The sequence below is a fragment of the Mobula hypostoma genome, chromosome 26 (genome assembly GCF_963921235.1).
Source record: "Mobula hypostoma chromosome 26, sMobHyp1.1, whole genome shotgun sequence".
Lineage (NCBI taxonomy): Eukaryota > Metazoa > Chordata > Chondrichthyes > Myliobatiformes > Myliobatidae > Mobula > Mobula hypostoma.
Window position 1 is genome coordinate 32,364,269 of NC_086122.1, and position 13,025 is coordinate 32,377,293.

At 47.4% G+C, this 13,025-nt stretch overlaps 1 protein-coding gene across 1 annotated transcript in view; it reads right to left on the reverse strand.

The window, feature by feature from the left end:
- Nucleotides 1–1,828: 1,828 nt before the first annotated feature.
- LOC134338076 (F-box only protein 39-like) overlaps nucleotides 1,829–13,025 on the reverse strand; it is a 33,500-nt gene continuing 22,303 nt past the window's right edge. Inside the window, exon 4 of the mRNA XM_063033608.1 lies at nucleotides 1,829–1,957. Within this exon, the coding sequence (XP_062889678.1) occupies nucleotides 1,829–1,957 (129 nt within the window). The remainder of the gene's footprint in view (nucleotides 1,958–13,025) is intronic.

The window sequence follows — 13,025 nt, forward strand, 5'->3', positions numbered from 1 at the left end:
TGCTCTCCTGAGACCGAGGCTCTGTATTCCATGTTCCTCCTCTCCCTAGCCCATGTCATGTCCATGCCTGGTTCTGAGGTCTGAGCCCGAGGCAAGACCCAGGTACTGGGTCCTTGCCCAGTCCCTGGCTCGGAGTCCATACCGTAGCCTCTTCATGTCACCTCTTGTTCTGGGATCCTGTTCCGAGTCCTAGCCCAGACCCTTGTCCCAGCCCAGTCGTAGTCCTGATTCCTTGTCCAGTTCGCTATTCCTGCTTCTGCTTTGCTCTCCTGGTATCGAACAATAAACTCAATTTAATTAACCTCACAAGAAGTGTCTTGCATTTGGGTCCACCCTTGCTCCCAATGCCCCACCATTGTGACAATTTCCCTGAGTCCCCTTCCCCTATTGTCCACTCTCCTCTCCTATCAGATTCCTTCTTCTCCAGCCCTTAATCTTTCCCACCCACCTGACTCACCAATCGCCTTCCGGCTAGCCTCTTCCCTCCTCCCACCTTTTTATTCTGGTCTCTTCCCCCTTCCCTCTCAGTCCTGAAGAAGGGTCTCAGCCCAAAACGTCGACTGGTTATTCTTTTCCATAGATGCTGCCTGACCTGCTGAGTTCCTCCAGCACCTTTGTGCGTCGCTTTGGATTTTTCTCGTGTTTGTGATTAGCACTGTCATTTGTTGCTGTTTCCTCATCATTCCCGAAGGCAACATCAGCTCAGTTGAAGGTGTTAATATGGGTGAACTGTCTCGATGCATATTAAGAATGTCTGCAGGTAGGTAATAGGCTTGTCTTTGGGCTAATGATAGATAATGGAGGCTTGTATTTCACAAACCAGTGTTTCCCTTTCACTGGAAAGGAAAGGAAGATCAGTGAAACTTCAATCTGACCTCAGCGATCAGAATTACACAGTCTGCGGTAACCCTTCACAAACCACCTGCGACATAAACTAATGAGCCCAATCATCACAGTCAGTGAATTCAATGCCATCAATTCTTCCTACCTTAAATTTGCTTGCTCCTATTGTTTGCATGATTTGTTTTTTTTTCTCTCTTTGGGTGTTGGTCTTTCTTTTTTTAATTGGGTTCTTTCTGGTTTCTTGCTTTGTGGTTGCCTGTAAGCAGACAAATCTCACGGTTGTATAATGGTCACATTCTTTGATTATAAATGTAATTTGAGTCTTGAATCTTGAGACTCCATCCAGCTTCCCAATATCATCAGTTAGGACTTGGAAAGACTGCAATGCACAACCGCTGACAATGGTACAAAGTCATTCCCGGTTATTCTTTCAAAGGTTCCACTTAATATCAGAGAACGTATGCAGTATACAACCTGAAATTCTTACTCTTCACAAACATCCGCGAAACAGGAAAAAGAACTCCAAAGAATGAACAACAGAAAATGTTAGAACCCCAAAGACCTGTCTTGTGCACAAGCAGCACTGAAAGAATCAACCACCCCCCCCCCCCAGCACCACCACCCACCCTGCAAGCAATAGCAACGCCCCCCAGAGACCATGATCTAGAGTCCATCAAAATCTAACGTCCACCCCAACACTTCAACACCTCAGACAGGTTTTCTCTCTCTAGCAAGGGAGAGAGAGAAATATCACATCTGCAACAACGAGAGGGGAGACCAACAGCCCACTGTTTCGATGTTATAATCTGTCACACCACTTGTCCAAGCTCCCCATGACACTGATGTTTCGATCTTTTGCATTAGTTACATCTGATAACATCATAGCTTCGGAAGATTTTATTTGACTGGCAGACAAATACACTTATTGGACCCATAACTGCTTAAATGTATTATAGTTGGGCTGTCCATTCAGTTGAGTTCTTCTTTACATCAAGGGGTAAGTAATTGCAAAATAATTGAGTTCTGTGTCGATTAGATCTCTGTACTTTGTGTACAAGTTTCGTAGCTGCTTATCTTCTTCATTCGTTTCATACTTGTGCATGTAAATTCTCACCTGCAGATTAAACAGAATATCCATCACATTAAGAGTCTTAAAGGTTAGAATATTGTTAGCAGTGTAACAATAGGCTTCATGGTCATGGTAGTCTTTCTCGGGGTAAACAAGACGCAAACGTCTTTTTTCGTGAAAGTGCAATGTGTCCTCCATAATTTCGGAGGTCTATAAAGCTTTATGGAAAGCATTGCAGCCAGAGTTCCTTCCGGGCCCTTCAGTCGCCCAATGGGAACCTATTGCAGCGTAGGATGACATGCGATGCTACCAAGCAGACCAATCACAGCTGTTGCGGTCTGCGTTGCCGCGACGCGCGGTTACATTTTGGGAGAGGTGCGCGTCGCAGCAACGCAGGCTCTTGCGTAGGGTTCCGCATCGGCTTTGCGTAGGGTTTGCGGCAACACGTTGACGCAGAGGTATAAACCGGGCTTAACACACACAAGGTGCAGGAGGAAGTCAGCAGGTCAAGCAGCAACTGTAGAGAGGAATAAAGAGTCAACTTTTCAGGCCATTGGGACTCAGTACTTTGTGTGTGTTACTCTGGACTTCCAGCATCTGCAGAATCACTTGCGTTTGTTTATTTGTTTATTGAACGATTGGTTGAGATACAACGCGGAATACGCCCTTCAGTAGGGCAACGTAATTGGGAGAACTGTACATAATTCACAACCATCAGCATTGAGTTGGGGTTTTGCTTTAAGTGGCTGGTCTGACGTGGTGACGTTATTACATAAAAGGTCTATTAGCGCGTATTGTGTAGGTTTTGGAATTCAATAAAATGTGTTATGGGTTTCGTTAAACCCGAGACGCCCCACTTTGTTTTATTTACGGAAACCGACAATGCTGATCCCGATGCTCTCGGACGATTCCGGAGTTATTGAACACGTCAGCCAACACAGTTGCTTTGAAACTGCTGGAGATTTGGGAGCAAAATGCCAACGCTTGGTTCGTACTAGCTGAGGCCCGGTTCGCCCTATGAGAAATCTCTGCCGCCAACACCAAATGTTTCTACATGGTGGGGTCACTCAACAATTCTACAGCTGTGAGAGTGATGCGTCTGCTTAAACACCCACCTGAACACAATAAATACTGACTGCTGAAAACTCACCTTTCACAGACTTTTAGGTTACTGGATTCTGAGCACGTCAAACAGTCACTCTCCTTACCCGGTCTGGGCAATGTTAGGCCTTCAGAGCTAATGGAACACGGGCTGTCTCTCCTGGGAAATCACCATCCTTGTTTTATTTTTAAAGAACTCTTCATGAAGCAAATGCCCGATCAAGTTCACATAGCCCTCGCTAATGCACCCTTGATGGACTATAGGGAGTTTGCTAAAATGGCTGATCGTCTACACTCAGCCAGGTAGCAACGCATCATTCGTCCTCCTTTCTCTACCTCAATAAGCCCGGACAGCAAGGCCCCCACAGCATAAGGACGCCCATGCCTGTGAAACAGATGACGTCGGGCCTGTGCCTTTACCAAGCTCACTTCGGTGGGAGCACAAGGAAGTGCCAACTACCTTGTGGTTTTGACAATGCCAGCACATCAGGACATCAGAGGTCTGTGAATATCATGGGTTCCAGCCGCCAGGGTTGGCCACTGTTCAGTACAGACACCCTTTCAGGGCGACGTTTCCTGTGTGACATGGGTGATCAAGTGAGTGTGCTGCCAGCATCGCCTATTGATGAGCAACAAAACCTCGCTGGAGGCCGCCAATGACAGCAGGATCCAAACGAACGGGACACGATGGATAATGCTCTACTTCAGTGGGCAGTGTTACACATGGGACTTCATCCTGCTCAGTGCAGATTTCCTGTGAGCCCAAGGACTGCTGGTCAAACTTAAGAACTGCTGGCTTGTGGATGTCAAGGACTTTGGGTGGTTACCCTGCTCCCCCAGTAGGTTCCTCACAACGACTCTCTCAAGCACATGCACCACTGCATGTGACTGCTGGGTGAATTCCCAGACCTAACCAAGCCCACGTTCTCCACGACATGGGGCCAAGCTCCACATTCCCATAACTGGCCCGCCAGTCCATGCCCATGCGCATAGATTGGATAAAAGCTGGCAACCAACATTAAAAGATTCGGAATTGTGCACCGGTCAAGTCGCCTCTGGGCTCGACCCCTCTGTATGGAGCCCAAGTCCAGTGGTGGTTTGCTGCCCATGTGGTGATCAGTGTTGCCTTAACCACCCCCGTTTGTTACCAGTCCCACACACTCAAGACTTTCTGGCACATTCAGCCGGAAAGTGTTTCTTTTCCAAAGTCGATCTAGTTAGTGGCTACCATCAAGTACCTGTGTGCTCGAAGGACATTCTCAAAATGGCTGGTGGACTATGAGTTTCTGCACATGGCGTTTAGACTAAAAAATGCAGCAGAGACTTTCCAACAGCTGATGGACTCTGTATTAAAAACACTTGGGTTTTCTTTCTGTTTACCTGGGTGACACATTTGTCACCAGGGCACCCAAATCCAAACATGTGTCTCGTCTCCGCACACTGTTCGGGTGCTTAACCTAACATGGGGTGATTATTAACCTGCTAAATGCCCGTTTGGGTTATTAAGCATTGACTTTCTCAGCCATTATATCTCTGCAGAAGGCACAAAACCCCTCCCATCAAAGGTAGCTGCTATTTTGGATTTCTCACCGTCCCACACGACTGAAAAACAACAGGGGCTTTCAGCCATGGTGAATTTCTATCACTGGTTCACTCCGCGAGCTGCTGAACTTGTGCTTCCCTTGTTTTTTTTATATAGGCATCCGTTAGTCTCATGAGACCATGGATTTGCGCCTTGGAAGGTTCCCAGGGCGCAGGCCCAGGCAAGGTTGACTGGCAGTTGCCCATGCTGCAAGTCTCCCCTCTCCACGACACCAATGTTGTCCAAGGGAAGGGCATTAGGACCCATACAGCTTGGCACCGGTGTTGTCGCAGAGCAATGTGTGATTAAGTGCCTTGCTCAAGGACACAACACGCTGCCTCAGGCAAGGCTCGAACTAGTGACCTTCAAATCACTAGACGAACGCCTTAACCACACGCCAGCACAATGCTTCCCCTGTATTGTGTGCTTAAAGGCAATACTGCTAATCAGGTGATTGACTGGTCAGCAGACATGACCAAGGCATTTGATGATACCAAGTGAGTTCTTCCTAACACACCCGCTCCCCAGTGTGCCCATAGTCATTACAACTGATGCTTCAGACTATGCTGTGGGTGTTGTGCATGAGCGGCTGGTCAGAGCCATCTGTCAGCTGTTCATCTTCTTCAGCTGGCAACTCCGTTCCCCCGAAAGGAAGTACCAGCACGTTTGACTGTGAGCTTCTCGGTCTCTATCTGGCTGTACACCATTTTTGTTCTCTCCTAGATGGTCGCTTCACAGTGTTTGTTGACCACAAACCCCTTGTGCACAAGATGGCCAAAATATGAGACCCTTGGTCTGCATGGCAGCAACTGGTCTACATGTTAGAGTTCACAACAGATATACAACACGTCAAGAGGAGAAGTATTGCTGTGAGAGGCTCTTTGCCTCTTCCGGCCAGCCATTGAGGCTGTACACATAGGGGTTGATTATGCCGGCATAGCAGCGACTGGCCCAGAGGTCCAGGCTTACTGAGCACCAGTCACAGGCCTGCAGCTGACTGACATTAATCTGGGGAAGCTGGGCTTTCCCTCCTGTCCAACTTCTCAACTGGTCACCTTCGCTGCATCGTGCCCTCAAACTGGAGGCACTGTTTTCACCTCCATACATGGCCGGAAGGCCTCGCAGAAACTGGTTCCACCGAAGTCTGTTTTGCACAGCCTCAGAACGGACGTGCGTGATTGGGCTGCAGCCAGTGGGCAAGAACTAACCCATCATGTTCAGGCGCCGTTGGCAGCTTTTGAGGTCCCTGAGCGACAGGTTGACCATGTCAATGTGGACATTGTTGATCTCTTTCCCCTCCACCCAAGGTTTCACACACTTTCTTACCATGGTGGACCGTACCACCAAGTGGCCAGAGGCCGTCCCTCTCGCATCAACAATGGCCGCAGACGTGTCTCGGGCGTCCATCAGCACCTGGGCTGCTCGGTTGGGCGCCCCATCTGGTATTTTTTCTGACTGTGGTCCCCAGTTCATTTCAGACCTCCATAATACAGTGGCTCAGACCTCGACATTACGCTACATCAAACCACGGCGTATCATCCATAGTCCAATGGCCTAAGCAAGCGGTTTCACTGCTCCTTAAAGGCAGCTCCGAAGGCTTCCCTCACCAATGAGCGTTGGTGCGATCAGCTCCAGTGGATCCTGCTTCAAGCGAGGATGTCCAGACATCTGCTTCTGAGTTGGTACACGGACAGCCATTCCGAGTGCCGGGGATTTCGTTCCTGATGCCACGACTGCCTGCTCAGCCCCTCAAAAGCATCCCCCATCCTCAGTAAATTCAATCCCTTTTCACCTAGAACGTTTAGGAACCCTGTACAATTTTCTCTATTTCTCAGCCATGATGGAATGGCGGAGCAGACTCGATGGGCTGAATGGCCTAATTCTTTTGTCTTATGGACCAATGGTCTAACCAATTTAACTACCAACCAGTTCGTCTTTGGACTGTGGGAGAAGACTGGAGCACCCGGAGGAAACCCACGCGGTCACGAGGAGAACGTACAAACCTCTTACGGACGGCGGCGGGTTAATGTTGTTAGCCATCATTTTAAAGTGCAACTGAGACAGGCTTGTCGATTCCTGAATTAGAATTAAAATAAGCGAAGACAAACCATTTTAAGCAAAGTGTACAGTTGGAAGTATACAGTTAGCTTGCCGTGTCCATTCTGGGGCAGCTCTCTCAAGTTTGGTCCCCACCGGACACGCAGCTCTCACCTGTGGCTCCAGGTAGCCGTTTGCGTGTGACAGCGGCCACACCTCGGTACACGGCTCTGACAGGCGGGCTGAACCAGGTGAGGGTAGCTGGAGGGCCTGATACCCCAGTGAGAGAGACATGCCTGTCCTAGCGCGCAAAGTCTGGCCGGTTGAGACCTACAGTGAGATACAATGGCCAGGAAGGCAGCACTGTAATGCTTCGTGGAGTGTGAAGGGTGTGACAAGACACAGAAGACGTCATGGTCATCCACTGCAACCAAGGAAGCTCCCAGTTTGCTCGTACCACTGGCCCTGGATTTCTGAGGTCAAGGGAGTGGAACTGCCCCAGTACAAAGGCTTTTCCCCTTTAAAAACTTTCCCGCACAGTTTTCCGGACACGGCGGGCAACCACCAGCACAGAACATAGTCTGAAATATTACAGGCATCACTTCTGAAGATCATATTTCATCTTCATGGATGGCTGGATAATATGATAAACACAAGTGATTCTGCAGCTGCTGGAGCTCCATAGCAATGCACAAAAGTAAGTAAACAGTCAATGTTTTGGGCCGAGAACCTTTATCAGGACGTAGTTATTATACTTTCCTATCAAAATAGAGTAAACATTAGAGTGAAACATGCATTAGCGTAACGTTAAAGTAAAACATAATGCCTGAGTACAAATGAGGTTTGGGTATGCTTTGTCTTCCTTAACGTAAAATGTTTTTGTTTCCTTGTGTTCCCCTTCTGTCTCTTCCCTTCTCTCCGCTGATTCATTGTCACACCTTCCCAAGCATTTCCTGTATTGAGAAATTCCTCATCTGTGAATTTACCATGTATGCAAATTTTGACAATCTGTTCCATCATAGATATCATTCCTGTGTTTACTAGTTACCCTGTTACCTCAGGATTTGGAGGCTTTGGAAAGGATGACAAAAAGGGACGCTTCCTCCAATGTACAGTCTCTGGAAAATAAAATTGAAGACATCAGAGCAAGATTTCAGTACCAGAGAGACACCTGGGACTGTTGTGTACTTTGCTTTATGGAAACATGGCTCACCGCTGCCACTTTGGATGCAAGGGCATGGCCATTCTCTGCAAAGACTGGACAGCTCAGGTTTTGAAGGCAGAGGAGGTGGAGTACGCTTTATGATTAGCTCATCGTGGTGCAGAGATGTGGTGGGTTCTCTTTCAGTCCTGCTCACCCAACCTGGAACACCTGACAATCAAATGGCCATCATCCTGGTAGCGGTGTACCTTCCACCTCAGGCCAACATCAGGCAAGCACTGGAGGAGCTAAGCACCATGATCAACAGTCACGAAACAGCGCACCCAGATGCCTTCTCTATTATTGCAGGTGATTTCAACCAGGCTAGCTTGAAGAAGTCTCTGAACAGCTACCACCAACATACCACCTGTGGAACCAGGGGAGCCAAAACACTTGACAACTGTTATACCACCATAAAGAACGCCTGCCATGCCATCCCATACCGACACCTTGGAAAGTCAGATCACCTGGCTGTACTTCTATTCCCAGTGTATAGGCAGAGACTAAAGACTGCAGCAGCAGTGTTGAAGATGAAGAAGATTGGTCAATGGAGGTGGTGGAGTGCTTACAGGACTGTTTTGAGTTGGTTGACTGGACAATCTTCAGGGATTCATCTTCGAATCTGAATGAATATTCCATAACTGTCACCAGGACCTGTGTGGAAGAGTGTGTGCCTTCAAGAACATACCAACATACCCAAACCAAAAGCCATCGATGAGCCAGGGGATTCCGTAGTCTGCTGAGGGCTAGATCTGTGGTATTCAAGACCAGTGATCCAGAACTATACAAGAAGTCCAGATACAAACTATGGAAGGCTATTTTAAGAGCAAAGAACAATTCCAGTTGAGGTTAGAGATGGAATCAGATGCACATCAGCTCTGGCAGTATTTGCAGGCCATTACTTCCTACAAAGCTAAACCTAACACCGTGAATAGCTGTGATGTTTCACTCTCAGATGAGCTCACCCCTCAAACAGGAGCCCACTAATGAGCACCAGGCCATTGTCATCTGCACCATCACTGACCTTATTAACTCTGGGCATCTCCCATCCATTGCCAGCAACCTTATAGTCCCCTTACCTCAGACCTCCCATTTCTCCCTCCTACCCAAGATCCACAAACCTGCCTGTCCAAGTAGATCCATTGTCTCAGTTTTATCCCTGACGAAGGGTCTCGTCCCGAAACGTCGACTGTACCTCTTCCTATAGATGCTGCCTGGCCTGCTGCGTTCACCAGCAACTTTTATGTGTGTTGCTTGAAATTCCAGCACCTGCAGATTTCCTCGTGTTTCAGTTTTATCCCCCCTGTTTCAGTCCCTTCTACCTACATCTGTGACATTTCATGTGATCTGGATCTTCTCAACAACTTCAAGTTCCCTGGCCCCGATGGTCTCATTTTCACTATGGATGTCCAGTCCCTATACACTTGCATCCCCCAACAGGGGGCCTTAATTCCCTCCACTTCTTTCTAGATAACAGACCCAACCTGTTTCCCTCCACCACCACTCTCTTCCACCTGGTGAAATTGGTCCTCACTCTCAATAATTTCTCCTTCTGCTCCTCCCACTGCCTCCAAACCAAAGGTGTAGCCACGGGCACGCACATGTGTCCCAGCTATGCCTGCCTTTTTGTTGGCTACATGGAAGAGTCGATGTTCCAAGCCTACACTGGTGTCACTTCTCAACCTTTCCTACACTACATCGATGACTACATTGGGGCTGCTTTCTGCACCCATGCTGAGCTCATAGACTTCATCAGCTTTGCCTCCAAGTTCCACCTAGCCCTCAACTTCACCTGGTCCATTTCTGACATCTCCCTCCCCTTTCTCAATCTCTCTGTTTCTATCTCTGGAGACAGTTTATGCATGGATATCTTTTATAAACCCACTGATTCTCACAGCAGCCTGGACTAAACGTCTTCCTACCCTGTCACTTGTCCTCCTCCTCTCTCAGTTCCTCTGTCTTCACTGCATCTTCTCTCAGGATGAGGCTTTGCATTCCAGAACTAATGAGATGTCCTTCAAAAAAAGGGGCTTTCCTTCCTCCACCATTAACACTGCCCTCACCCGCATCTCTTCCATTTTGCACACATCTACCCTCAACCCATCCTCCCGCCACCACACCAGGAAACTTGTCCTCACCTACGTCCCAGTAGCGTCAACATCCAGCACATCATTCTCTGTAATTGCCGCCATCTCCAACAGAGTCCCATCATCAAGCATATCTTTCTGCTTTCCGTAAGGATCACTCCCGACATGACGCTCTTCCCCACTGATCTCCCTCCTGGTACTTATCCTTGCAAACGGAACAAGAGCCATACCTGCCCCTACACTTCCTCCCTCACTACTGTCCAGGGCTCCAAACAGTCCTTCCACGTGAGGCAACACTTCACCTGTGAATCATCTACTGTATCTGGTGCTCCCAGTCTGGCCTCCTGTATATCGGTAAGACCCAGCATAGATTGGGAGACCATTTTGCCGAGCATCTACACTCCACCCGCCAGAAAAAGCAGTGTCTTCTGGAGGTCACCATTTCAATTCTACTTCCCATTCCCATTCTGACATGTCAGTCCATGGCCTGCTCTACTGCTGTGATGAGGCCACACTGAGGTTGGAGGAGCAACACCTTATATTCTGTCTGGGTATCCTCCAACCTGATGGCATGAACATTGATTTCCCAAACTTCCGGTAATTGCCCCCCCCCCCCCACCCACCCACCCACCTTCAGCATTCCCATTCCCATTTCCCTCTCTCACCTTTTGCTTTTACCTGCCCATCGCCTCCCTCTGGTGCTCCTCCCACTTCCCCTGGTTCTTCTGCCCTCTCTTATCAGATTCACCTTTCTCCAGCCCTTCATCGCTTTCACCTACCAGCTTCCCAGCTCTCTACTTCACCACTCCCCTCTCTCCCAGTTCCACCTATCACCTACCACTTTGTACATCTTCTTCTCCTCACCCACCTTCTTGTTCTAAATTCTCATCTTTTTTTTCCAGTCCTGATGAAGGGACTCGGCGCAAAACATCTTCTGTTTACTATTTTCCATGAACGCTGCTTGACCCGATGAGTTCCTCCAGCGGGTCTGAAGAATCACGTTAGAAAGACTGCGAGAGAGCCATGCAAAAGCGGTACTCAAGTTTGACGATAAGAAGTACCCATCTTTGCTTGGATTTCTAGCATCTGCAGATTTTCTTGTCTCTAATCTCTTTTTATTGGATCTTGCCAAGTACCTAATAATGCACAATCCACAATGCACAATGGGAGCTGTGGAGCGGTTACTTAGGCGCAAAATGTGCTGACTGCCCCCGCTCGTTCCTTTTAAATTCTCTCTCCCCCTTTACACAAACCAATGTCTCCTTGCAATCCATGCCGCGCAAAATGGGCCCACTGCCCCCGATCTCTTTTAAATTCTCTCTCCCTTTGCACATAGGTTGCAACAGTGAAACCCTGTCCTGTTTATCTACGCTCTGGAACACTTTAAATAGAAGGTAATTGCTTGGCATTATTCATCCATGCATAACTTCTGCATTGAATTTTCCCTCACACTTGGAACAATACAACCTGCTCTAACATAAATTCGCCTACTATAATTTAGTAGGTGAATTTAGTAACTGACACACTGTTTTCATCTGCTAGATAGGTATTTCTCATCGTCGAACATGAGTACTCCCTCTGCATGGGTCTTTTGCAATCTTTCTAACAAGTTTCATCAGATCTGCTGAACTTTTTAAAATAAACACTGCATGTGTGGACTGACTTGGGTAGCTTGTTAAAAATATCTTCATGCATGCAAAGGCTTGCCCATCACAAAGCAATATTTCACTTTTGTTGAAAGCGAAAGAAAGGTGAGTGAAAGCGAAATCTTCACTTTGTCCTGAACCATTGCAGTCGACACATGGCTTCAAGAGATATTAGTTACTAAGCCCAATTAAATACAACAGCCAGAGATCAGTACTTTAACATCTACCTTTTTTTAAGCATTTAAAGTTCAAGGTTCAAATTAAATTTATTATCAAAGTAAATATGCGAGATGATATACGACTCAGATTCGTTTTCTTGTGAGCACACTCAGTAAATCCAAAAACTATCATAGAATCGATGAAAGACCACACCCAACAGGGCGGACAAACGACTACCGTGCAAATGACAGTATCTGAGTCAGCATGGATTTACGAAGGGGAAATCATGTTTGACTAATCTTCTGGAATTTTTTGAGAATGTGACTATGAAACTGGACATGGGAAAGCCAGTGGATGTAGTGTACCTGGACTTTCAGAAAGCCTTTGATAAGGTCCCACATAGGAGGTTAGTGTGCACATTTGCAGATGACACAAAGCTGGGCGGCAGTGTGAAACATGAGGAGGATGTTATGAGTGGACAGGTTGGGTGAGTGGGCAGATGCAGTTTAATGTGGATAAATGTGAGGTTATCCACTTTGGTGGCAAGAACAGGAAGGCAGACTACTATCTGAATGGTGTCAAGTAGGAAAAGGGGAAGTACAACGAGATCTAGGTGTCCTTGTTCATCAGTCACTGAAAGTAAGCATGCAGGTACAGCAGGCAGTGAAGAAAGCTAATGGCATGTTGGCCTTCATAACAAGGGGAGTTGAGTATAGGAGCAAAGAGGTCCTTCTGCAGTTGTACAGGGCCCTGGTGAGACAACACCTGGAGTATTGTGTATAGTTTTGGTCTCCAAATTTGAGGAAGGACATTCTAGCTATTGAGGGAGTGCAGCGTAGGTTCACAAGGTTAATTCCTGGGATGGCGGGACTGTCATATGTTGAAAGATTGGAGCGACTGGGCTTGTATACACTGGAATTTAGAAGAATGAGAGGGGATCTGATTGAAACATATAAGATTATTAAGGGATTGGACACACTAGAGGCAGGAAATATGTTCCCGATGTTGGGGGAGTCCAGAACAAGAGGCCACAGTTTAAGAAAAAGGGGCAGACAATTTAGAACAGAGTTGAGGAAAAATTTTTTCACACAGAGGGTTGTGGTTCTGTGGAATGCAGTAGAGGCCAATTCTCTGGATTCTTTCAAGAAAGAGTTAGATAGAGCTCTTAAAGATAGCAGAGTGAAGGGATATGGGGAGAAGGCAGAAAAAGGGTACTGATTGTGGATGATCAGCCATGATCACAGTGAACGGTGGTGCTGGCTCAAAGGAATGAATGGCCTACTCCTGTACCTATTGTCTA